This window comes from Falco biarmicus, chromosome 1, assembly GCF_023638135.1.
Source record: "Falco biarmicus isolate bFalBia1 chromosome 1, bFalBia1.pri, whole genome shotgun sequence".
Classification (NCBI taxonomy): Eukaryota; Metazoa; Chordata; class Aves; order Falconiformes; family Falconidae; genus Falco; species Falco biarmicus.
The window spans coordinates 20,194,899-20,221,775 of NC_079288.1; the positions used below are offsets into that span (position 1 = coordinate 20,194,899).

Genomic DNA, 26,877 nt, shown 5'->3' on the forward strand with positions numbered 1-26,877 from the left:
CGCCCCGCCCCTGCTCCCGCCGCCCCAGCCCCCCCGTCCCGGTGCGGCGCGGTCCAGCGGAGCGGCCGGGAGGCGCCTGTCACCTTCAGCGGGGCCGGCCCGGGCGGGAGGCGCGCGGCGGCGCCGCCATGGTGCTCATCAAGGAATAGTGAGTGAGGGAGTTCCTTTCCCCCCCAGCCCCGGTCCGTGGTCTCCTCCTGCGTCCCGGTCACCCCCCGGCGGCGCTCGGCCGCGCCTGTGCGCGGTGACCAGCCGTGGGGGGCGGCCCGGCCTTGTCCCGCACTGCAGCCGGCGCTGGGCGGCGGAGAGGGGGGGGGGGGGATCGCCGTGTGAGGGCCGCGGCGCCGGTGGGGGCGGGAGTGAAGGTCACGGCGGCGGCGACGGGGTGGGGGTGTCCCGGGAGCCGGCGGCTGCCAGCGGCCCCCTCCGGCGGGCACCGGCCCCCCGCTCAGCCCCCTATCCCGGTGCCCGGCCAGGCGGCTGGCGAAGCCCTGCGGGGGACGGCTGGGTTCGTGCCCCCACGGCCTCCCCGGTCCCCGTTCCTCGCCGCTGGCTCCGCGCTGGGGGGGGTTGCGCGGGGGGGTGGGGTGCGTGTGTTCCCGGTGGCTCGGGGAGCGGGGGTGCTGGTGCCAAGGGCCCTGCCGGAACCGGGAGCTGGGCTCGCACCCCGGCTGGCAGCCGCCGGCTCAGCGCTGTCTGTGCGAGGCAGCGGCACCTTGCCCCCTTCCCCTTGTCACAGGGCTAAGCGGGGAGCCTGGTTTTGATCCCCCTCCTCTCCTACGCGCCTTTAGCGGTGTAATTTCGAACGGGAGACTCCAACAAGAGTGTGCCAGAAATAAGATAACTCCAAAATATTTTTTGATGTGGAAACCTTACCTTGGAGTTTTTTGCTGTCCCTGAGGCTGCTGCGGTTGTTCTGGGGAAGAAGGGGTGGAAAAAAGGCTGGACGGTCTGTCGTGAGTGTGTAGCTATTAGTCACATCGCTTTTTGTAGTCTTTCGTTCAGCTGCTTTCTGCTTGCTAACATGATATGCTCTTTTGGAATAGCACTTTGGCTAGGCGTCTTTCAGCTCAGCATACTACTGCACGTATTTCTTTTCTGAATTCATAAGATTAACTTAAGTGCAGTCTGTCATTTTAAACTACTTTTGACTGATGGAAGAGGCTTTTTTCCCTCTTTTTTTTTTTTTTTTTCTTTTTTTCCCCCTTATAGAAATAGCTTTGGTCCCAATGATAAAGTGGGTTTTCAGGTCTTCTCTTAGACACATTTACCTACATGATGGTGTCCTCTTTATAGCAATTACTTTTGTCAGATCATGGACAATGGTGTGGTTTTAAATATTAAAACTATGTTGAGGGTTGTACTGATCCTTGCAGTTGTCTTTAAACTTGAACTTTTTTTTCCCTAATCTTTAAACCCTTGGTATTTTTATCCAACAATAGGGGTGCAGAACTTAAGAGCAGCAGCAGAGCTGTTCTGCCTAACATAGATACTGTTGTCTTCTGTAGTGTTAAACTGGGTAGCAGACAAAAACCTGGGCTAAGTCCTTAGTTTCAGGTGCATGTAAAGATAGTTATCTGTTTTGTTGATATTTTCCTATGAATTTTAGTTGTTTAATGTACTTTTCCTCTTACAGTGCCTGTCTGGTTTAAGTCTGTTCACATTCACATATCTTTTTGATGTTTCTGCTTACAATCTCTTGTCCTGTACTGCAGTCAAGCTCACTTCCCAGTGAGCTATGCTACTCACAGGGCGTCTCATAAAGGTAGGAACATAGGTACTTTGGATTCCCAGATTTCTGAGAGTATGAAAATTTCATTTTGATGAACATCAGGCTTCCAAAAATCATTTTACTTGGTATTATCATTTACTCACCAAATCAGCGTATCTTTCACACTGCCTGTTTCAGAAACAAAATGTGAAGTGTAAATGTTAAGACTAAAGGTTAAAAGACCACAATTATGAAATTTGTTTCTTTTTACAGGCCTCCATTTCTGTTTTCAGAAGGGTCACCAACTTTTAAGTCTTCTCATCAGCTATATTGTCCTGTTTGTTTTCTTTCCTTCTTTGTGTCTTTATTGATGACGTATGTGGCTTTAAGGACAGCCAAGGTGCCTACTATACTTTAGAAAGGAGCGTTGGTTTTGGTTTGGTTTTTTTTTTGACTTGGTATTCCCAGCTAGCTCCAACAGTTGCACATTCTGAGTTGTGTCACTGTATTGGTTCTGGTATAAATCTTCCTTGATGTTGTGTGTGAAAGTTGCCCATTTAACATGCTATTTGAGATTTTTTTTGACTAAACCTCCTGTTCCAGGAAGCAGTTGTTTAAGGCATATAGAAACTGCTTGTTTTGGTGTAGCCTGGTTATTTGGAGTATGTTGTTGTTATTGTTTTATTAGTTCTGGTTGCCCCAGCACTGCACGTGGGTGCCTTACTGCCTGCTTAATCTAAGTGGTAAAAATATGTGAGCTGTAACTGCATATCATCTGAGCAGATTATTCTTCCATCACTGTGACCCCTTGTCACATTCTCCCTACTAAATCAAATGGGTATTATTATGTGCTCCATAGGTATTTTGGGAGATGTTACAGAAATAGAGCAATGTAACAAAAACCTGATGTCACATCTTTTATTGTCGGACAATCTGTATCATCTTTTTGGTACAGCTTCTTGCACTGATGGTTATGTAGTGATAACTTTAACATTTTCATTTGATGTTTCATCAGACCTACCTTTCATTTCTACCTATCCATGCTAAATATAGGCTGCATGGGGTTTGCTCATTTATTTGAGTTAGGTTTTTGGTTTCAGGGTTTGTAAATGATGGTTGAGGTCTTGCTTGCTGTCTTTATTTTGATTTAAACTGCATTGGAAGACCTTGAGGAGAATCAGTGTGTAGAGACTCACTTCCCTTTCCTGTGAAGTGACGATAATGACACTGACCTTCTCTGCAGCTGTACTTCCCTTTGCTGTCATTTGAGGCAGATTTTAATCTAGGAGGGATCTTAAATGTTGTTCAGAATTTTCAGGCCAACCACATTGTATAATTTCTCATAAGCTGATCAAGTGCCACCCCAAAGTTAGGAGTCTGTTTCCATTGCTGCTCTTGGTGAAGCTTTTCCACTGGATCCTCTAGAGTAGTCTTCCCTCCTCCTTCATTACCACTTGACTACCTGCAAGTGTTAGTAATCCCCTGGATTCTTGGTTTGCTGGGCTAAATGAATTGTAAACTATTTAACTTTCTGTTTCTCTATTGATGAACATTGAATTCTTACGATAATATTCAGATCTAGTGTCTTCCAGTTTCCTAAATGGAATTTCATTAGCTTGCATCCATCTTTATACACCAGGTTTTCTAAAGAAAAATGCTTTTAAACTCCATTCCAAAACCATTGTTTCTTCCCTGTCTCTTGGACTTTTGCCTTTACTTACCATCCTCTCTCTCTTTTCATTCTTATTGCTGTTTAATCCAGTTAACTAACCTAATGTCATGCTTGATGGCATGGTTTACCTGTGGAAATCCAGTTTCTTTTTTTTTTTTTTCTTCTCCCTTATGTAAGGAATACCATACTGAATTGGACCAGAGGTCCTCTTATATCTTGCTTTTCTAGCAGATATTTTTAGGAAACAATGTATAAGTGAGTAGAATGAATGTTGTTCAGTATATCCTACCAGTAAATGGCATACGGACTTCCATGAATTGATCAAATCCCATTTTAAAATTGCTTATACTTTTTGTCTTTGGCAAGGAATCCCATAACTTAAGTATGCATGATGTAAAGTAGTACACTTGATTGGTCTTAAAATTTGTTGCCTAATGATTTTTGTTCTTTCCTGAAATCTTCTGTTGTGAGACATAGTCATTGTTCCTTCTTCATTCTCTTTTTCACACCATTCATGACTCTCTAATGCTCTACCATATTTTAACCCTATAACTCTTTTCTTCCAAGCTGAAAAGCCTAGTCTAGCTACTTTCTTCTCACACAGAGACTTTTCCCCCATCTTCAATCATTGCTTCTGCCTTCCTTTGCTTGTCCTTTATCCTCTTTGAGATGAGGTGACCAAAACTATATGCAATATTCAAGATGTTGATGTGTGAGAGAGTATAGTGGCGTAACTGTCTTTTTTGTGTATCTGTGTATGTACGGTGTTCCGGTTCTTGATGTTGTGTTTACTTTTGAACTGCCTCTGAGCTGATGTTTCCAGATGCTTTTCCATAAGGACACAAAGATGTTTGTTGTCAGTAGCTTATTTGGGGCTCATCAACCCCATTTGTCTGGGGAAAACAAATGCTTAAGTGTGGTGTTCTGCTGTTGACACTGAACTTCATCTGCAGTTCTCAGTAGCTCTTTCTGCAGTACTTTGCAGCCAGCATAAAGCAGTGCTGTCATAAGTAATCTTGCATAATCTGTAAACTTTTGCCCCTCTTAAAGTTTGTTTTGTGCTGTCTTGCTGGTGACATTCCTCTAATGTAGAAAAGAAATTTTATTTTCACTGGTATTGCTTTTTAAAAATCAGTTATTAATAAAAGAGTTTTTCCCTGATCCCATTATATTCTCATTTCTTTGATACTAAATCCCAAAATATTGGAAATTTTTCCACCCACGGTAGCTGTATCCATTTCATCTGTATCTTGCTTTGGTTCCCTGTTTCAGCATCATCCTTACTGAAAGCAGAAGTTAAATACAAATCTAGTTTTGGAGATAGTTATAGTATTTTTAAAGGCCTTAACATGTATGCATTTTATCACCTTTAAATTCAGTTTTATTCTTGTCTTTTTCAAAAAATCTCAGTGTGACTTCTGGCAGCTTTTGCTCTGTAGTCCAGTCAGTTCTAAGAGGCATTCAGGAAACCACATGGATCACCTTTTTTCACACTGTATAGAAAAGGCAGCACCTTCCTTTGCAGTCGGCTGTGAGAAAGCCTTCTGAAACAGTTCTCTGGTGGCGTTTCCTACTGGATAGGATGTATAAGCACATCATGCAATGGCTTGTGACAATCACAGATCTCTGCAAAATTGTTGAAGCACATAGCAACCCTCCACAACAACTTGATGAGAAATAAGATTTGACTGTTGAAGGGATGTAGTGAGAAGGAACATGTAACTGTTTTGATGCTGTGTAGATTTGTAGGCTGGTAAGGTGTTACCAGTAAGGGCCTATGAGAATTACACGGTTTTAGTACAGGATTGCAATTATGCTCTATCATGTATTGATTCTCTTTGAGGCTGTTTATATAAATAGTCTTGGACTAAAGGGTAAACGCTGGGGATGCTAAACTAGTTGGATGCTGAAATACTGGGGGGACAGGAGAGCTGTGTAGCCATTGCTGTGAGGAATGTCATGTAAATTTTGCAGCTGCGGAGGTATTTGTTAATTTTCTGTTTCTGTATTCCCTTTCAGCCGTGTTATCCTGCCTGTGTCTGTGGAGGAGGTGAGTCCTTTTCTTGCTTCCTTTCTTTAGGACTGTAAATAAACTTGTGATCAAAGCAGTTTGTATGAAAGAAAACACCATGGAAAATGCAAAAGGATATAGCTGTTTCTAGGACCCCTGTGAGATGTTACTCATTCAGCATCATTTTTACCAAATAATTAAATTTCTTTAAGCCTGAGGGTACTGATTATCTTTCCTGTAAAGTACTTCAGATGTGTTGATTACAAATCTTGACTTGTCAGACTGTTCTAAAGTGCAGTTTCCTTTGATTAATACTATTGTTCTTTTTTCAGGTGTTTTTTTTAGGAGAAATTTAAATTGCCCTTTAAACTGTGTTTTGCTGGAACTCCTGTTTTGAACCCTTTTGTTTTAAACTCTTAGACAAGGACCAACAATTTCTTCTGGTTCATGAGGCTGGTATAGCAAAAGAAAGACTGTGTATATCTTTCCTAGGACTCTTTAAGACCTGTCTTCTCTAGCTCTTACAGAAATAAAACTTTCTTTTTGTTTAGTTGAAGCTTTAATTGAGAGAAGGAAATGTAGAGTACAATGGATGTGGTGATCTTGATCACCAAACTGGCCATGGAATAGCAGTGCGGTCTGTGGCTGATTCCCTGCTGTTTTCTCTGAGAGTTGCAGCTTGCCTTTCCTTCCTCCCTTCTGCATTGAACACCAGTCTTGCAGAGAATCTGACCATATAAATGTTTTCAATTTTTTAATGATCATACTAGCAAGGTAGATGAGAAATTGAAATGACAGAGTCACTTGAGTCTGTAGCATTTCTGTAGTAGATTCCTTCTTCCAGATGTATTTTTTTTTTCCTTGTGGTCCTTGGCTGTAAGCCTTAGGGATTGTGAGCTCTGGTCAAGGGCTTGTTCTAACTCTTGGGGAGAGCTACAACAGCAGCACTCCTACTCGTTTTTCTTTCCCCTGAATATAGCAGCTACTGTGGTGTACACAGTGGTGAGCTGGATCTTGGCAGCACTGTTCTAAGCATATGCCTTTTATAACTACTCTTCTGACAGAACACAGTTTAGAACTTGATACAGTGTATTCCTGCAGCCATGAGGCTGACTGGTAAAAGACTAAGCTGAGTTCCTTGTTCCTGTGGGTCAGTCTGCTGTGACGGGTACCACAGGCTGAAAGAAAGTCTAGACCTCTGATCAGGCAGTGGTTTTAGGTCTGTGTTCTGTGTTGGTGCAAGAGTGAGGCTGTTAATGCCAAAAGTCTGTTGCTTACTTCTTACCTGTAGCTTAGATGCCTTCTGTGTTGAATTTTTTTCAAGTAGTTTTAATGGAAGTCTGTCTAAAGTGTTAGAGTAGGTGTGTTTGGATCTTTTGTTGTGTCTGAGTGCTACTCATGTGGGGAAGTCCTTGACAAAGAACTAACACCGTAAGATTTATCAAGTAAGTAAAGGATGCAAACTTGGAGGTTAGAGAAAGTTATGGGTAAATTGTAAGGTACTCCAGAGCTCAGTAAACAGAATACTGTAGCCTGAATAACAGGAGCCCTGCCTCATAGTCATGCCTGCCTCCTAGGCATCAAGCTGTGTAAAGAGAAAGTCAAAGCATCAGTGTACAGATTGTTTCCTAGAGAGGGGGTTAGACTGGATGGAACCCAGCACAGGGTTTTTCTGAGTTCTCTGATACTAGGATTAACCTTCATCCAGTTAAAGTGAGTCCTATCCTATGCTCTTTTCCCTCCCTGGCTGGCTGTTCAGTGCCAAGCACGTTTGAGCCTTGTGTGTAGGCTGCCTGTGTGGAAAATTGAGGTTTCGGGCGGTATGTAAATCTGTTGGCCTCTAGCAACCTCCTTGTATGAGGATGCCGTGGGGTCATTGTTTCAGAAGGTGTCTTCCTCTCCTCTGGGTTGGAGGAGTTCCAGAGAGTTGAGCAACCTACTGAAAAGTCTATAAAGTGAAGAGCAAATAAACATCATTAGAAGAGAAGGAATGAAGATACTAGAGAGAACACCTTAATGTGCTTGGATTGTGGATAGACTGCCAACGTGAGCAAACTTAATTTTTCCCCAGACTTGCATATTGTCACCATGTCCCCTGGATGATGCCCCTTTTCAAGATCTGACAGTTCTCGTGTGATAATCTGGATTTCAGGAACTAGTTCCTTAAGCAGAAAGATTTCTAAAGTTTCCTTATCTTTGCATATGTACTTACATGATACAGTAGTTTTAAAGGTATGCTTAAGAAGAAAGGTTATTTCCAGTATTGACTCAAAGGATGACTACTGCTTTGGGTTTGTTTATTGCTTTGTCTACCTTCCTGTGTGGAAAGATGCTGACACATCTGTACATCACTTGGTCATTAATTACACTACTGTCTGTACTGCAAAACAGCTGTTAAAACTTCTTTGCTTTCAAGGATTTCCTTGTGCATAAAACTCTTCAGTAGGGCTCTGGAGACTTGTGGCTCCTGACCATGTAGCTGCTCATTAAGCATCTCTGGCTAGCAAGAGGACTTTGCTTTCACTTTAATATGGGCAATTTTTGCTTGAAAGACTTAGGAGTTCACACGTTCTGCATGCAAATTATTGCCAAAAGTCTGGTACCAATGCGTAAGATAGGGAATGAAATGAATTACAACTTTGAGACACTGTAATAGGGCTGAGGGAGTCTGTGGTATTCTGTGATATGCCAGGGGTTCTGCATTCAGTCAACCTAAAAAATGGAGCTTAACCAATAGTAAGGAATTCAAGAGAAAACCAGTGATCAGAAAGGCATTGCAGTAATGTGACTTAATGAATAAATAGATTGGTGCTAAACAGTTAGCCAAGTAATTGCTAAGATGGGAACAACACAGTGGAAGAGAAGCCTTGGCAATGACTAAAACTTGAAGGCTGGGATGTAGGAGTTAGACTATAGCAGACTGTCTTCTGCTAGGAAATTCTGCCAAAATGTCCTGCTGAAGTGCAGGCTGCAAGCTGCACTCCTGTGTTGTTTTATACATCGTTGTGCTGCAGGGAGCAAAAAGAAAAAAAAACCCACCTTGTTGTATCTTAGGTGCTAACCTTTGCTCTTGTACTCTGACCAGCATCACCTTGCACAGTGCCAACTTCGAGGGTGTGGACTTGAGTAGCTGTGTGGGTGTCTTGCCAGCTGCCACTTTGAAATGCTGGTATGGATTAGAGCTGTGTGTACACATTCTGTGCTGCCTCTTTGTTGCTTTCACATGGGAAGGACCTTGCCAAACACAAAGGACTTACTTGTGTTCAAAGCTGCTTTCAGGAAAATAATTGTTCTTGAAGATGGCTACATTGAGATCAGGCCTTCTGAAAGAAATTTGGTGTAATGAAGATATGCTGTCAGCTGTATGAGGTGGTGTGACATGGATCAAGTGGGTTGACTTCTCTTGCAGAAGAGAAGGTGGGTTTTTTGAGCTCTCAGGTCTGCAAGGATAGGTCTGTCTGACACTTTGATCTTTATGGAGCCAGAATCTGGTTTTCTGATAAATTTTTTTAGGCAGATGCTGTGGGATTTGTTCATTGGAACAATTTTATTTGGGCCTTTTCCTCTGTTATCGATGCGATTAAAGGATCAGAAATAACAGGGAAGATTAAATGATGAAGATGCTAAACCAAAGGGCTTATCTTCTTAGTGTCTGAACTTTGACCCACGTATTTAAAAGGGAGAAGGAATGAATGAGAGGCTGTTACTAAGAGGAATTAGTTTATACCCCTGGAGACTTGTCCAGAGACTTGCTGCAAAGCAGTCAAAGCCATTCAGTCTTCCTCTGTAATACTGTAGTTGCCAAACTCACGTTAAGTTCTCTTCCCTATGAGTGTATGTGTGGCTCCACTAAATCAGCTTGCTTCTGGGATTTCACAGCTCTCATGTTTTGCTCTTCTAGAGGGAGATGAGTATTCTGCTTTGTATGGGTCATCTGTAAGGAGTCATAAGGAAAGCAGTATATGAAATGTCAGAAGGCAGAGAGTTGTATTGCAGCCCAAAATCCAGACAGAAACCCAATCTGCCGGTGACGCTGCAGGAATTGTCCAGCCAAGTGAGGAGTGCCTGGGCCAGTACCTTCTGGAGAGATCCAGCAGAGCTGTTGCTCTTGGCTTGAAAGTGGTCTTGTATGCTTTTTGCCCTGCCTCAGACTAACTGAGACCAGGACATCCAGCCTTATTACTTTGGCTTGCCATCTACTACTCTTCCAATATGAATAAATGTTTTCTTGGTCTTTGTTAGCACCAGATGGTACAAACCACAGAGCTTGGGTACTGCTTTTATTTGGGATGCTCTGACAACAGAATTTAACCACTATAGAAGTCTTCCTTCACTGATGAAGATGTACCAGCCCAGTGAAATATTTCTGGGTTTTCAGCTCTGAGCAGTATTCCACTTTTCCAAGCTGGGTTTTGTTTTAGGGAGTGGTAAGTGCTCTTCCTGATTCTGATGTGCAGCCCTGTGCTGGGGAAAAGGAGGAAGGCCTCAACAGTGTTCTGTTGCTTTGTAGTTGTGTTTTGGAGGTTTTGGGGGTTTAGGCGCTGGTGTTTTGTTTGGGTTTTTTAATCAGTGCACTTCTGATGCCTAGCACTTTGTGGATCACCCTGTCAGACTGTCTCTCTGTACTGCCTTTGGCAACAATTGCTGTTTTGCTTGCTTTCAGTTTAAGGCTTCACTCTGTTAAGTTTGAACGCTTCCTTTTGATTTAGTGCTTTAGCTGCTTCTTCCTTAAACCTCGTCTGCTCATTTATCCTCACCTTAAAGATACCTGCGTGAATTTTCTTCATTTGATCGTGTTTCTTTTGAGCTCTGCATCCCCTTTTTCAACTACTAGAGGCAAGAGTGTATTAGTCTTTACATATTCTGCAGAGAAGAATATTCTCTTTTGTTCATATTCTTGAATTTTCCTCTGCTTTTCCCTCTAAAACATTTTTGCATGCTTTTTACAAAAGAGATTGTGTACTATCAAGTAGTTTGGGTGATTCCTGGAAAATAATGCTGCCAAGTGAGTGTCTGTAAGAGACTGAAATCTTAAGGTAAGAATTTCACTGTATGTTGAAATTCTGTGCTCTCCCTTTTAGTGGTTTAATGCTTGTGGCTAAGAGGAAGTGTGATGCAGAAAAAGCCCCAACTCAAAACAAAGAAGCTAGGAAAAATAATAGGGGGAGTACTGACAGCATGGATCAGCTGGTCATCCGGGATTCTAGTTGGTTCAGTTATTTCATTAGATAAAGTTTTCAGAATGGATTTAGTTATGTGGAAGTAAACCAAAATTTGGGGCTGGATAAAGACAGTTGAGAAGAAATAAAAAGCTTGGTTGGAGAGGACCTGACAAATAAGTTCAGAAGAGAAATGGGTGTTCACTGAAGAGAAATGACCTGACCTGACCTGATCATAGTGTCAATTTTGGCAAGAGAAGTTTTAGGATGCTAGTAGGCCTCATCATAAAGGCCGAGAAGGGTAATTTCAGTGTATTCATCCTTAAGAGGTAGCAGCATTTCATTGGAAAACCCACTGGTGCAAATATCCTCTTTACTTCAATCTTCTTATGTAGTTGTTTTGAACTGCACTTGGGAGGTGCTCATCTTTGACTCTAATGGGCTCCTAGGCCGTACACATCTAACAAGTATGTTTCTCAGAGCACTTAAAGTAGGTGGTGCAAGTACCCTGTATCTTCTGTCTGCCTTCTGCAGTTCTTCACTCCCTTCCCTCCGACCCCTCATTTTGTCAAAAATCTTCATTTCATGTTCTTTGGGACTCTTCTGGATAAAGTACTGTGTGATTATTAATTTAGTACTAGCAGTGCATTATTCTCCATTTGACCAGAACAGTTGGGACACCTGTGTGCCAAAAAGAGTGACATACTATGGATTTTGCTACAGTATGCCTGGGGTCATCTGTGTTTTCTTTAAAGGTTGTCTTGACACTCCTTTAATCCATTTTACTTTCTCCTGTATCTGTATTGGTTTGGAGCTTGAGATTTAAGGGTTAAAGGTAACTATCCTATTGGCAGTGCTCTCCTCCTAACTACCACTCAAGCTTTCTGTATCAAAATTAAATGAGCTGCTTATCTGGACACGCAAGTGGATGTAGTTTTCTGTGCCTTCTCCCCAGATCATAAATTTATCTGTGGCCTCTTCTGCTAAAGTTATTACTTCCGCTAAATGATAGCTATCACAATAATGTGTCTTTTAACTTCTTTAGTATCAAGTGGGGCAGCTGTATTCTGTGGCAGAAGCCAGTAAAAATGAAACTGGTGGAGGGGAAGGAGTGGAGGTCCTGGTGAACGAACCTTACGAAAGAGATGGAGAGCGTGGACAGTACACACACAAGATCTACCACTTACAGAGGTATGTGAAACATTCTATTCCCAGAGTTGGGCAAGGTTCCTTGGGTAGGAGGAACTGGAGGAAGATGCAATAGGGTTGCAGTGACTGTGTAAATCACAGATAATGTAAAGGCTGAAAGACAGGAGTGTAACAGCAGCAGCAGGCACATGGTACAGCCGGAAGTGGGCATCCACTGGTATGGCTATCCACCCTTGTAAGCGTGGCTGTTGTCCCAAGAAAATCTGGTTCTGAGTTTTTCGAAGCAAATATGATCCTGTTACCCAGGATTGCATACTTGAGTTTGGCTAAAGAGCAAAATACCTCCTAGATTTCAACCTGTTTTCAGCCTCCTTCCCCTGCCTCCCCCTCCCTTTTTTCCTTTTTTTTTCATTATGTAAAGAAGGTTTAGCTTAACCATCCAATTCAGCAGTCTCTGGAAATCATTGTACCAGGGGTGGGAAGAACCCCACCAATATGCACATGTGCAAGTCTCTAGCATCTGCATTTCAGGTGATGTTCTGCCTGTCTCGGAGTGTCTGGGCCACAGCTCTCATTACACGTCGTTCTTACCAATGCTTTTCTTCCTATTTCCAAATTCTGCAGCAAAGTGCCAACATTTGTGAGAATGCTGGCCCCTGAAGGAGCTCTGAATATACACGAAAAAGCATGGAATGCTTATCCCTACTGCAGAACTGGTGAGTGTGTGGGGGAAGGACTGTGGGTTGCTGGCTTCTTGGTTTAAGGACAGGGGGGAGGGCAGGAGGGCATAAGGAAGGAGACATCTAGTAGGGAAGCTGTTTCAGCTTTTAAATCCTGGATTTCTGTTCTCTAAGCACTTTCTTTGGTCAGGAAAAGCAAAATAATAGTGCTGTGGAGTTAAAAGAACTGCCCTTGCCTGATGTGCTGGTAATGTATGACAGTGGAAAAGAACAGACCAAGAAACAGGTGTTAGTCCTAATAAAGGAACAGATGTGTAACACTAGTGAAATGAATGAGGAATGATTTTTACATACTCAAGCGCAGGATAACCTGGTGTGAAAAACAATGGAAGGGTGCAAGAGGGGAATGGGGAAGATCCTGGTTGCCATTTACTTAATGCAGATTGATGGGAGCCAGTGTTATGTGATTGGTATTTACTCAGTTGCAGGATTTGAAGTCAGTGAAGGCTGAAGAGGTAATGCTGTGGTTGCTTCTGGGTTGGGGGCTTGACACATATCCAACTCTCATCCAACAAGTGTAAAGTGAATCCATCTGTAAAGCTTGGGTGAGGCTCTGCAAGTTGTGCAAAGTGGTGAAACAATGTCAAACTAATTTTCTACAGGAGTGTTTAGTATCTTATTTACTCTCTGAAGTTATCAGCCACGATGTTTAACTACTGCTGTTTTTCCGGTCTTCGTTGCTGTAGGAACTGCAAGTTTGACTTTGCCTCCAAATTTATGTAGTATTTTCGGCTGTATTTTTTTTCTGTTTTTATCTTTTGAAGGATGCATTTTCTGCTATTTGGGAGTGGTATGGTTGCTATGGGAACTGTAAACTTAAAAATTCCAACTGTTCTTGAAACTCAGTATCAAAAAAGTTATTTTCAACAATTTCCTTAGGAGAATTTTAAATGAAGTGTTTTAAAAGAGAAAAAGCTTTGTGGTGGGGGAGGATAATGTTACTTCAGTACGTGAAATTACATGCAGCAATCTAGGGGAATGGATATTTCAAATACAAAATTCACATTCTGTCATCAAATGCAGAATAAGTTTTTAATGTGTCACAATAAATGCTGAATGCTGAAACAATTATTAAAAACCTATCTTTCTTGGCTTTATGCAGTTTTCTTGCTGCATATCACTTAAATTAGCTATTAATTATCTAGTTCATTTGCCTGTGAAGTACACTGAATTGGTTTAAATGCAAACACTTCTTTCATTAATTCTTTAAATCGTGGAAACAGATCTGACAAAGTTGGCTCCAGTAGGTTTTGTTAGACATAATGCCTAGCTGTACCCTCCTCTTTCTCTTCTTCTCCCCTAATATCTGAAACAAAGGTATGGAGTTGGCTTGTTTTGTCACTCTTCATTGCGTATCCTTCAGTTACACACTGCTAAAATTCTACTTAGGTGGAAAAAATGTGATACTAAAATCAAGTACAAGTCTTTCCAACACAGTCACAAGAAATTTCAGATTTTGGTATGCTAGAAATGATAACATAACAAAAAACAATTCTCAACTGTAATAAACACCAATATAAGATGAGATAGAAAGTGCTTTGTTGTGGGGGTTGGAGCAGAAGGCAGTTTTTATGCGGGGGCTGACAAATCTGTTTGGAGAATCTGCTAGCCTGACGTGATCAAGTAAAGCTCAGAAAAGTTGCTGAAACCTTCACTTGCTAGTATTGGGGAGGAGGGCAGAACCCATGTATGTGGTGTGGGCTGCCTTTTGCGTTATCATTTTACTTTGGGATGCACTTGGGTAATTTTGGTCATATGTGAGAAGGCTTGGATGGCTTCATGTGAGTCTTTGTGCAGCATAAAATGCGATGCTGGCTTCTGCCAAGTGGCATGGCTTTCAGTGCTCTAACTAAAGTCTGAAATTTAAGAGCCAGGACACACTAAGAACTAAACCTGGTTTGTCTGGGTAAGGGTTAGTGGTACCTCTGCCTGTGCCCTCCTGTACCAAGGCATTACTAGTGTGCTGCTCTCTGGAGCACTGCTAACTTGCACATTGGCTATTACATCCAGCCTTTTAAATTTGAACAAAGCAGTACTTTTAATAAATTGTGCATCATGGTGTTGGTTTTTTTTTTAAGTATAAAAGATCATTCTTCTTACATTTCCCTATTTTTCCTCTGAAAAGCTCAATTATTACTTCAGTATACACATTATATGCTATTATCAAAGTACTGCAGATTGAAGGAATTTAAATGCTGATGACTTCCTGCAATTCTGCAGACTTGTTTGTGCTGTAACATGTTGTTTTTATGTACTTTGAATGGAAGCCTTGCTTAGCTCCTTTGAGAGTATGAACTGTAAATGAGATTGTCATTGTATACGTTTACAACTTCTACAGTAAAAATGAAGTGAGGGTTGCTTAATAGTTACAACTGTGAGCTAGTGCCAAGGAGAACAGTGTTCATGGTTCTTTTCTGCAGTCTGACTTAAATATTAATGTTGCTTAAATGTTTTTAGAAAAGCAATTTGACGTGTATTCCACTCTTCTGAGTGTCAGCATGGCCTACAGCCAAATGTCAAGAAATTGAGAAGTTATAACTGCAGCTGAGATGTGTAGGAGTCACTGCTGTGCACCTCAAGTGCAGGCCCTAATTTGTAGTGAGCTGCACATCTAAGTTTTAATGGACATTTCTAAAGATATTAATTTGTTTGCTTTCCAAATGAGGAGTCTTCTCCACAGAGAAGAAAGGTGAAGGAAGGTGGAGGAACCTGTTTTAAGGCAGCTACATAGATGTGGCACATAGTCATGGGAAGGTGGGAGGGCTCTGATTTGTAATTATTGTTGGTTTATTCAGTATTTTGTTTGGACTAGCAGGAAGAAATGCTGCCTTGCAGAAATAATGAAACGTTCTTTGAAATGAAGTTCCGTCTTTTAAAAACTAGCCTCAGCTCTGCTTGCTTGTTCTCTCTCTCCACCCCAACACAACAGTTGAAATAAATAGCCTTCTGTAAATTGCTGTAAAAAGCAATTTTCAAATTGTTAGGGATCTGGAACACTCCAAGGCCCAGCAATAGGTAATTAAGATAGCTGGATGTGTGTGATGGGTGATATGGAATGGTACTGTCTACAGGATGTTGGGTTGGAAACTCACAAATTGTAATAGTACCTTTAAAACAAAATTGCTGCTTAGTAAAGCCCGCATGTTAAACATCAGAACCTGCAGAGTTCAGCTCTTAACTTAAGACATCCTTATTCTTGAGGAGAATTGCTAACATACTCTGATGGCTCAGGTAGAACAGATGCTGCTGCTGACTGTTACAGGATCTTTAATTGCTTTTCTGTGTTGAATAATTGAGCCTTACTATCCAGGGAGTTCAGTTACCATGAGCAGTAGAGATGCAGAGGGTCTGGTTACTGCATGCAGGGGTGATGAGGTCTGCACTGGCTTGAAATCCAGCATGTGTTTGCTTCAGAACTACGGAGGTGTTTCTTATCTGCAAGCTGAGAAAGGATTGGTAAAATGCTGTCAGCTGAACATACTTATTCCATCTTCTCATCCGGCTGGCTGGAGTCCAGAGAGCAGAAGTGGCAGTACATAATCAATTGCTGCTCCTCTGGGTTTCTCCAAGCCTGAGAATTTCCAGAGGAGAAGGGGGTGAAGTTAGCTGGTGTTTATCAGCTTCTAGGGGGTTTTCTGCAGTAGTATCAGCAGCCCCCGGGAAGCTGAAGTTGTCCCTGTTTTGCTGATGGTGGGAGGAGGGCAGTGGTTGCTGTACGTTCTTTTTTCACTAAAGTACTGTATCTCTTTCTTTTCATGTGTTGATTTCTTGGACCAGTTATTACAGTAAGTATTGTTTTTACTGATGATCTATGGAAGTATATATAATGTCTGAAATAAAGCATTCTGGGTATAAGAAGCTATTTAGCCTGAGCTAAAGGTGCTTTAGCTCTTTTGTCATTGTAAGATTGTGTCGGCTACAGCCCCTTACCAACCCTGGCATATCCACAAACACTTTGTAACTAGGGTCAGTGGCCAGCTTTAGAAATGGAAATGTACCATTGCCTAGATAAACTGATTAAAAGAAAGTTAGCTCATACCACTATGTTCCTTTGAGTAATCTGTCTTCTGAATTTGATATTTCCTTTTTACGTGCCAAGTGTTTCACTGGCTTGTGCTTTTGTTTCTACTCCCTTGAGGGAGGATAGGGTTACCTTTAGAAGTCCTTTTCTACTCACAGTAATAATGAGAAATGGAAAGTTTTTTGCTTACTTGGCAGAACTGTGCTTCTTGTCCCTTCCCTTTCTAGCGTCAAAAGCTCTCAACACATCAGTTTAACATTGCTGTTCGTTTAAAGAGTTGCATCCAAATAAGTACTCGGTGCTAGATCAATAATCTCTTTAAAAAGACAATTTCTGCCTAGTTAACTTATGCTACCCCTTCTAAACTCTATTTAGAGTAGCAGATATTGTCCTTTAAAGAAAAGGCTATTTATAAACTCTGAATGTTTCACTAAAACAATGGAACTTATGTTTTTTCCAATGGACAACTTGTGGTTTATTTGATCTCATGCATTTAATGATAAAAAAAATGCGTTAAAAGCATCGATGTGTTTACAGATAATTCTGAAGCTCCCAAAGTGAAACCCCAATCAAGTTATAATTCTTTGAGTTGACTTTCCTAGTGCTTATCTAGCTAACAAGAAGACAAGTTATGTATCCAAAGAATAACAAGAAGCTTTATTTTGATGATAGAATGAGTATATGAAGGATGACTTCCTGATCAAAATTGAAACCTGGCATAAATCAGATCTTGGAACACAAGAGAATGTGAGTACTTGTGTCATGTATTTTATTCATCTCTTTAATGTCACAATACTGCTTTCCGTGCTAGATTAGAGAATTGCTGTGTGGAACTGTCTATTCACTGCGTTCCTGGATTTGAAATGCTTATTGCACTGGCAAGGCAGAAACTCCCTCCTGTTGGCTTCTTGTATATGCTGAATAAAATTGTTCCCCAAACATTTGTTCTGTGTGAGCACCTTTGCTTCTTTAGAAGATCTCGTATTGTGTTTACCATAGTGCCCTCTCTGTATGTGGAAGGGGAACGCTGGGTGTCTGCATCTCTGCCTGTTTTTTTTACAGTCTTAGAATGGGAGTGTTCTGTAGCTGAATCAGTCACATTAGTCTTGTACTCTCGCTGCAGGTTCATAAGCTGGAGCCAGATGTATGGAAGAATGTAGAAGCTATTTATATAGACATTGCTGATCGGAGTCAAGTACTTCCCAAGGTATGGTAGGTGGGTAAGAGCTCCCTAGTGTGGGAGGCCTTGTGCTAAAAGAGGGATAATGTACAAACTGTGTTCCCAGGGATGGTCACAGGTAACGGGACAAATGAGAGGATGGAAAGAGGAAGAAAGGCATTCCTTAGAAGTGTTTAAGCAAGCTAGAGGAGATCTTTTAATAGCTTTGTCAATACTGTCTGTAAAATGTGCTGCTTAGCCTTACAGTGCACGTAACGGTGTAGATATGTAGTTCTACAGCACTGTAGCTGATTACAATGCTTGAATAGCAAGAAGTGGCACTGCCCTTTTCATCCAGGATCTCTTTTAACTGCCTCCGTTTTGAAACTGACCCATGGCTTCACAAGTGTATCTTGAAATCATGTAGCTAATACTTTGTTCTAAGAATCACTACAGTTCCTGTAAGAAACTAAAGGATGTTTTTGTACTGTACTGGAAAAATAACCCCCAACTATATAAAAATGGAATGTTGTTTGAGTTTCCATACCTGGTGTTTCTGGCATTACTCAAATATGGGTGATTTACTTGTTCTCAAACTTGGCCAGAACTAGTTTAGAACTACTTATTCTAGCTTTTATTTCCAATAAATGTGAATTGGTAGAACATGAGAAGCATCTGATTCTGATAGATTAGGCAGGTACTAAGCTGTATCTGTAGATACAGACTACTCTGAATCTGAATTAAATGCTGTCAGAGAGCATGGAGAATTCACCTGGGGCAGAAGACTCCTGAAGATGATATCATCGGTTGATCACTTCTGACACCAAACTGATGATAATTTGAGTTTGTTTTCATTTTAATTGAGTTGGGGGTAGGAGTAGAGTACACACCTCAGTCTTAATCCAAGGTGCAAGAAGGGAATGATGCAAATAATTTCCTGTGCAACAGGGGACATAACTGCTGCCTCTTTCGTTCTGGCGGTACTGTGACTTTGATTGTACTTGTCTTTGAGTGCAGTATATGAGCATCATAGTGATGCAGTGCTGTGAAAAATACTACATACCACAACTCCAGAGAGCATAGCTATTTTCTTCAGCAGCAGTGTTTAGTTCTTAAAGAACAAGTGGTTACAGGAAACCTATCCTGAGGGTTTACAGATCTTCTGATAGTCTTACCCCAAAAGAATCCTTACAGAGGTCATATTGGTTTGTTACCACTTCTTCACATAGGTCTAGAACACAGCACAGGGGGGAGAAATATGTTTCCTTGAAGAGTGCCTGACCTAATGTTGAAGTCTGAAAACAGTAGCTCTTGAGAAGGCAGTTAGAGGTTAGTCTTTGCCCACCAGAAATATAAATCCTTTGTGACAGTGAGCAGCTGGGTAACAGTAGGATAATTTGTGTTTAATCTTTTGTGTCTGTCCAATAGGATTACAAAGCAGAAGAAGACCCAGCAAAATTTAAATCTGTCAAGACTGGACGTGGACCTCTGGGTCCCAATTGGAAGGTATGTATTGCATGAGTTCAGGATCTGTATCTGCATGCATGACTGCATGGCTTGGAGCCAAAGATGTATATGTAAAACATTAGATTCACTTCTGTAGAAGGAAATGCAGAACTCTGCTTATGATCCGTTCTGAAGTTAAAGGAAGTGAAATGGTTTGGTACAAATAGATAGAATGAGTTGCAAGAAATTGCCAGAGCTGTCCAGTGTTCAGCCCAAGGGTTCACCCAAGAGAATTCAAGGACGAAATAGTTGAGTTATGAGCAGCAGTGTTTAACCTTTCACTGAAATCCTTGGAATCTGAAGACTCTAGCAGTACAAATATGATACCGGTCTTTAAAAGGGACCCTGAATGGGGTCTGGGGAGCTACGGGTGTGGAAGTCTGATCTCTAGCAGGCAAACTTGGTAGAAGCTGAGGTTGAGATGATTCACTTGAGAACAGTGCATGTGGCTCCTGTAAAAGGAATGAGGAAAGTCCATCTTACAAACCGGGTGGAATTTTCTTTAAGGCTTCATAATTATGTGGATGACTTGGATGATATAATCTATTTGTAAAATATTTTAGATAGGTACTTGATTAAAAGACTTCTAAGGAAACTCAGTAGCCGTGGCATAACAGTGAATAAATATACTGAAAAGCATATATTTAATGGAAGAAAAAAATGGAGAACAGAGGAGAGGAGGGAATGGTCCATCCTCAAAATGGAGGGAAGACCACCTGTGGAGGAAACTAGAGTTTATTTTCATGATACTCTTAAATACCCTGGAAAAGGTGTGAGTAAAGATGTGACAAACTTAAAAATAAAAAGATAGGCAAGGTGTAAGGATGCAAGATGATTGTGAGGAATTGTAGGAAGAAAGACTTCATAGTTGTGACTGAAAGGTCTGCTTTCCTGGAGACGTTTGCCCTGAGTTCTGATGTGAATGTGTCTGTGTCTTTGCAGAAGGAGCTGGGGAAGCAGACAGATTGCCCATACATGTGTGCTTACAAACTGGTAACAGTCAAGTTCAAGTGGTGGGGTCTGCAAAATAAGGTTGAGAACTTTATACAGAAGGTAAGTGAGCTCTTTGAGGAGAGAGGTGTGGAAATGAGGCATATTTCATCTCCCATCTGCTTTAGCATCTCAACTTCTAGTAGTCTATCCTGCCTGGAGATACTAATTTGAAACGTGGTCGTCACCTCAGGGAAGACAGTCAAGGCCTCTGCCTGATAATGCTGCAATCAGTTAAAGTTGGATTCAGTTTGCTGCTAATCCAAGGGCAGGGCTGGCTGATTGTTCTGTTAGTTGGCTATTGAACTGGTCTCACTCTAAAGTATGAAGGTAAACTGGCTGTTTTGTGTTATTTAATAGGTAAGCTTGAGAACTGTGGTTGTTTGGTAGTTGGCTTGTGACTGGTGAGATGATGCATGTATACTAGGGTTATTTTGGTCAGGGGTAAGACATGTTTTTGTGGGCATATAGCTACAGCTTCAGTTATCTAATCCTAATCAGCTGAGGATCTTTCTGGCAAGTCCTAGAGCTCTAGTCATATTTTCCTCTCCTAGTCTGCTGCTTGAAACACCCATATTAAAAAAGAAGCAGATGGTAGGAAACTTCATTAACTTAAAATATGAGTAAATGGTATCCTGAAAAGAGCTTTTTCTGTGGCAGAGTTTCTAATCCATGAACTGCAGCAGGATGCTTGACCTGGGAATCGGTACGCGCAATTTTCCAGGCAGTGCCATGTTCATGAAATGCCTGTGACTTCAGATCATGGAGACTTTTCAGTGGTTAATATTGGTAAACTACAGTGCTGCTTCTGCAAAACCAATTCTCTGGTGATACGATCTGAAGAGAACTCTTAAGGGGGAATGACCATACTGCTGCAAGGTTTTCAAATACCTGTAACAAAAGCCCTGAACAAAGCGGTGTCTTGAACCCTTTTCTCTTTATGAATGTCTCTTCAGCTACGCGTTTGCATCAAAGCAGTCAAGCTGCTTTTGATGAGAGCAAGTTATCAGATGTGAAACCATAATTGGTAAAACTGAAGTGTCCTTCCTTAATGAGAACTTTTCAAGAGGCATTGTATACCCCTAATACAATGATTTTGTCTAGCTTATCTGCTATAAAATGGAAATAAATTGCTCCTAACTTGAAGTAGTTTGTGCACGTTAGTTACCTCTGCTGAAAGGTTTTCAGTTGTAGAAAACAAGTGTAGGGGTTTTTTAGGTCACTGCGAAAGAAAAGGCAAGACAGGTGCATGTCAACTCTTTATACTTCCTAACCTCCAGTTTTTAGCAAGTCAAAGATTATTTCAGAAATACTTTTATTCTGTTTCTGCTTTTTTCTGCACCTTCAGGCCAACTGTTGTGCTCTAGGTAAGCCCAACCTGGAGCACTTTTTTCAGTCAGAACAATACTGCCAGATCAAAGGAGATTAGTAAAACATTCACTAATTCTTTCAGTGCATTGTGCAGGCTGCTGTCTAGGCTTGGGAAAAAAAATGCATTTCTCTGGGGATTCAAGGTTCTAGATATTCTTTTAAAAGACTAAAAATTAGATAGCTCCACTTTCCAGTTGTGGCAGCTTTATAGAAAGGTGGGCGAGGAAGCTGATTCTTCAGTGTACACATCTCTGAAAATTATTGTTATGATTTGGTTAGATCCATATTAATTGCCCTATGAGTAAGCTTGCTTGTATGTTTTATTCCTCCTCCTTTTGCAGCAAGAAAAGCGTCTCTTCACAAACTTCCATCGGCAGCTCTTTTGCTGGCTTGATAAGTGGGTTGATCTGACTATGGAGGACATTCGTAGGATGGAGGACGAGACCAAGAGACAGCTGGATGAGGTCAGTGGAAAATTAGGGCAGGTGTGGGTTGTGTGAAAAACTGTTTCTATCCAGTACAGTAGAGAGAGGAAAGACTGCTGCATTGTCATAGAGTAGTGTGTATTGTCCTCTTGCTATTTAGGTCATGCTGCTTGTGGTTTGAATGGTTGGCTATGACTCCATTGTGCTGGAATCTCCTTCTAATCATTATGGGCTTCTCCTTCTGTTTGTTGTTGAGCCAATAAATATATTGAACCACAGGTAATGAGGATATGAGTGGCAATGATTCATTTACTGCTTTAATATCTTCTATTAGCTTTTACCCAAAGCTGATGGTTATTTTTGTCCTTGTTTGTTTCCAAAAACCAGTTCAGTAAAAGGATTTTTTAGCTCTGAGTATTACAAGCAGGTAGTGGGGGTATATAATAGGGTTCTTCCTATGAGAAACACAAATTTGGTAATAATGGGTGTATTGTTTCCATGATTTGCATCCTGCACTGCACCCTTCTCTTCCTTCATGCCTGAGGAGATTTCATTATAGTTACATGTACACTCTGCCCTTTGGATAATGGTTCCAGCTCCCTAGCACACCTGCAGCAAAAATGGTGCAAAAATAACACTGATTTAGGATCCTCAGATATAATCAGTGTCTTACATAAAGGAGGAAGCTTAATGTGTTCTGTACCAATAAATTTTGAGATAACATCGTGTGAGAATCTGTTCTTGAATAGTGTTTCCTCTTTCAGATGAGAGAAAAAGATCCAGTGAAAGGAATGTCAGCTGCAGATGACTAACATGACTTCTTCCTTGTGCACTGTAGGTATCAAGTGAGTTTTATAAAACTGTGTTGCTCTATTTAGAAGAAAAAATACATTTAGGTAAGAAATGACCCTGTTCGTAGCTTCTGGCAGGGAGTTCTGCAGTATTAATTGTTTTTATACTGAACCTGTTTCACTAGACAAGTTGACAAGTGAGTTTATTGTCTTGTTTCGGAAGGATTCTAAAGAAAAGTTTGAGTGAAAAGTGTAAGAAAAATGTGTTGGAACATTTTGTAGATTTCACTGCTGTTCTTATTTCTGTAAAGTATGTGTTACTTTCCATGACTTGCAGAGAAACTTCTGCAGTCCCAAAAGAGTAAGTTGGACCTGCAAATACTTAAATACATTCAGAAATGGAAAATTCCTTGCAAATAAGTTTGGAATGTATTTCTCATATTGTTTGTTAACAGTATTTGCTAATGGGTCAAGGCCTGGAGCAACACTTGCGCATTGCAAGAGAGGCAGCAGTGACAATTTCAAAGCTTTTTACTTGTTTTTCATCTTATTTCACTATGAGTATGCTAACTTGGCAGGGGAGGGGCTTTCATACTGGAGAGAGAGTATATATGAATTTGCCTTTGTTGGCCAGATACCTAGGTTGTATTGTAGACAGCATGCTGGATGCTAAAACATGTAAGCAGTGCTGAGAATGTTGAACTTTACTCTGTTGTATAATCAGTTTGAGGGTTGGTTTTGGTGATTTTTTTTTTTTTTTTTCCCTTGGACACTGTACAAAAATGTGGTATAGTATTAGGGATGTAAGAAGGCAAGGAGAAGGAAGTGATTGTCCATTTATGTAGAGAAGTCCAAGTTACTAGCCACAACTTTTCTAGGGCAGTAAAATACCATCCAAGCTATCCTTGGAGAGGAACCTTATCAAGGACTGACTGTTTACCTCTGCCTGTCCTCTGTTATCTGCTGGTTGGTTGGTGGTAAGCAGGGAATATGAGGTGAGGGAATGTCTGACAGGGTTTCTTCTGATAGATATATTTTAATTTTTTTTTGTGACTTAAACCTTTTTAGTTTCCTCTTCATTCCACTTGCTCTAGAGCTTAGGGAAATGAGTAGGTGGTCTTAATTGTATTGTATCCTCTGGATTAGATTGTTTAAATTGCAATTTCTGTTTGTCATTTTTAGGTTGTCTTGGAAATTCTGCTCTGGATTAATGCTGAAATGTAGTGATGCATTGGTCTGTTGCCATTGTCTGCCCTGGTGACAGTGTGTCTCACACTTGCTTTCTGAAGGTTCAGTGTGACACTTCTTATGGCATGCTGTTCTTCCAAAGTGGTTCTAAAATGTGTTCTTGTTGTTTCTTTATTTTAGTTTGCAAGACAGTCGTCAGGAAGGCCCAGGGAATCCAGACTCTTGACTGACGGACCATCTCTGGATCAAGCCTTTCTATATCCAATCGGCAGGCGATTTTAAGTCTCCCATAGCTAATTCTAGATGCCCCTTAATATTGTGAGCAAATAGACAGTCTGGTACTAAGCACTCCAATGTTAGCACGTATACGAAGGAGGTAGCTCCTTGGAGACGTGTGACTTAGAGATCGCTGTATTTATGACTCCTCCCTCCTGTTTTTTTCATTGTGTTCAGACCAATTTCCATGTGGCCCTGTTTGATTTCCAAGTGACACTTTTAGCTAAAATAGTCTTGTGATGTGGTGACTTAGATTTTTTTTTCTTTTTTTTTTTTTTTTTTTCTCCAAGTGGGATAAACTGCCACCTTTGTTCCTGCCCAGCCCTTCACCATTCTTTGAATGTCTATTTGGAGAGGGAAACTGTCAGTATTTTAGAGTGCAAAACTAGTCTAAAAAATGCTATGCTCTGACCCTTGCTCCCAGGGTAAGACATTTAATGGCATGTAATCTGAATACATAATCAGGAGTAGCCAGATATAGTTCTTGGTCTGCAATGAATTGTGATATGTGGCTTCTGCACGGCGTTACTTTGTTCTGTCTTAGCATATATGAATTAAAGACTGCACAGAAGCTGCATTCAGTGTCCCCGTGCTAGGACCTCCAGCACATAACTGTTGAGTTTCGATTTAGTGGTACGTGGTCCCTTTGGCCCATGTAGCTATGTTGTCCTTCAGCTGTGTGTGTCAGTCTTACGAAATTGTTATGAAAAGTTGCTTGATATTATGTTGCAACTTCCTGGTTCTTTATTTACTAAGGTTCCCAGTAACTTATAAAGCTAAAATTATTTTGACTAATAATAATGTGATTCCCCCTGTACAAATTGGGATGTAGCAAAAGCTGGTGTACAAGTAAAGTCTTGGTATCTGATTACATCCAGGTGCCTGGGTTGGTGGTTCTGCTCAGCAATAATATTCTTCCCATTGCCAGACTGACTAAAATCTCTCCTTTCATGCTATAAAAAACCAACTTAAAGACCTGCAGTTGTTTTCTAGGGTATCTGTCAGTGATTATAAATCACAAAAATTTACTGTTAAACAATGTAAAGAGCTCTGGTTATTTAATGAACTCAAATACTGTAACTATCCTTATGTTGATATCAGCTTTAGACAATCAAATAAGCAGAACAGAATCAAAGAAATGCTGCTTTATTAAATACATATGAGAAAACCCCGAATTTCTTTGCTTATGCCTAAGGCCCAATGTTTGATTTTTCTTTTTTTCCTAGTAGTAATCACTTTGTTTTCCACTTCTGTATTTGGTGGCACTAACGTGAAATACTGAATGCCAAACACAGTCGTGGGTGTATCACCACTTTTGAGGAGTCTCCTTGGCATTCTGTAACACACTGACTCCTTCAGCCCTTCACGTTCCCGCAAGCGGGAGATCCTGAAATGATCCTGTGCCATGCTGAATAAGTATGTGCTGGGATCTGAACTGTTTTCAGTGCGAGGCAAGATGAGCCGTGCTCTGGTGGGAGAGGATGGCGTTTGGTTTCTGGGGAGGGGGCAGTTTATCCCTTTATTTTTAGTTTCTTATTTTGCCTTACTCATGTCTAAGTGCAATAAGCTCTGAATTGTACCAGTAACTCTGGCAGGCTCTTCTCAGTGACCTCGGGCAGTTTTGTGGGGTGGGGGTGGGGTTTGAGGGATTTTTAACAATCTAGCCAGGCAGAAGTAAAACAAAATTTATTGTGAAATAGGTGAAGAAACTAAATTTTAATCTGTGAGGCTATTTGGGACCAGGATGTTTTGTGGCATCTTCTATAGCTGTTCAAGAAGTATTCTAGGAGCGTAGGCCCCAGTTACAGTTCTTTCAGTTTCAAGTATTTTTAACTGAGAATTTATGCACTGACTTCTGTTCATGTTTGTCGGTTACGTTTTGAGGGATTCTTACACTTGAGGACAACCTGAAAATACACATAGCACACTTGTTCTTTCAATTTGTGTTATCCAAGAGGCTTTCTATCCGATGACACTAATCGCTATGGAAGCAGATTGTAACATTCCACCATGCAATCCTTTGTTGATCCTCTGATTTCAGAGTAAGAGCTTTTACACAAAGCTTTCCTGATTAGTGGAAAAACTGAAGAAAAAAAATAATGCAGGAACTCCAGCCTGAATACTCGCCCCTGTCCTTGCCCCTTGCTTTCTTTCCTTCCAGTTTAATCCAAAGTGAAAGCATCCCTCAGCCTTGGGATAGACAAATCCCAGGGAGACCTTTCAGTCTCGATGCTTGGTTCCTGCTAGCGAGCACAGCGAAGATCACGCAGCGTTACCATGCGGTATCTTTCATCGGCTTTGGCAAGGACCCCCCAACCCACCGGAGGGGCTATCGCTGGGCTGCTTGGCTGCCCTAAGGTGACGGTTGTGCTGTGCCCCACTCTCCGACCTGCGCTAGGTGGGCTTGGGGGGTCTGGCGGCAGGTGCCTTGCCGCAGCCTGGGTCAGGCCGGATGGCTGGTGGGGTGCTTGTTCCCCGCTCCACACTGCGACCCCTGGGTTCGCCCCCTGGGTTCGCCCCTGCTCGGCCTCCCCGCCACCTTCGATGGATTCATCGTGCTCTTTCCTTTGCAACACACACTTTGTAGAATGGGTTAGATGATCTCGTTGTTTCTTTAAATGTGAGTTTGTGCCTTTTTTGTCTCCTAAATCTTCCAATACAGGCATATTGGAAACGAAATCTAATAAAATACTAGACAGCGTTACGTC

The 26,877-nt window shown here is 41.4% G+C and overlaps 1 protein-coding gene across 2 annotated transcripts; it reads left to right on the top strand.

Moving 5' to 3' along the window:
- Positions 1-26,873, top strand: PITPNA (phosphatidylinositol transfer protein alpha). 2 transcript variants are annotated; one of them, XM_056340498.1, is made up of 11 exons: positions 1-148; positions 5,403-5,433; positions 11,599-11,744; positions 12,327-12,426; positions 17,136-17,210; positions 17,587-17,670; positions 19,051-19,128; positions 20,071-20,181; positions 21,831-21,953; positions 22,679-22,759; positions 24,074-26,873. In XM_056340498.1, exons 1-10 carry the CDS (start codon positions 129-131, stop codon positions 22,724-22,726), a joined length of 816 nt encoding a protein of 271 aa, XP_056196473.1. In that variant the 5' UTR covers positions 1-128; the 3' UTR covers positions 22,727-22,759; positions 24,074-26,873. The 2 variants fall into 2 exon arrangements, with proteins under 2 accessions (XP_056196473.1, XP_056196465.1); XM_056340490.1 differs by having other exon boundaries at positions 22,679-22,748.
- The last annotated feature ends 4 nt before the right edge of the window (positions 26,874-26,877 follow it).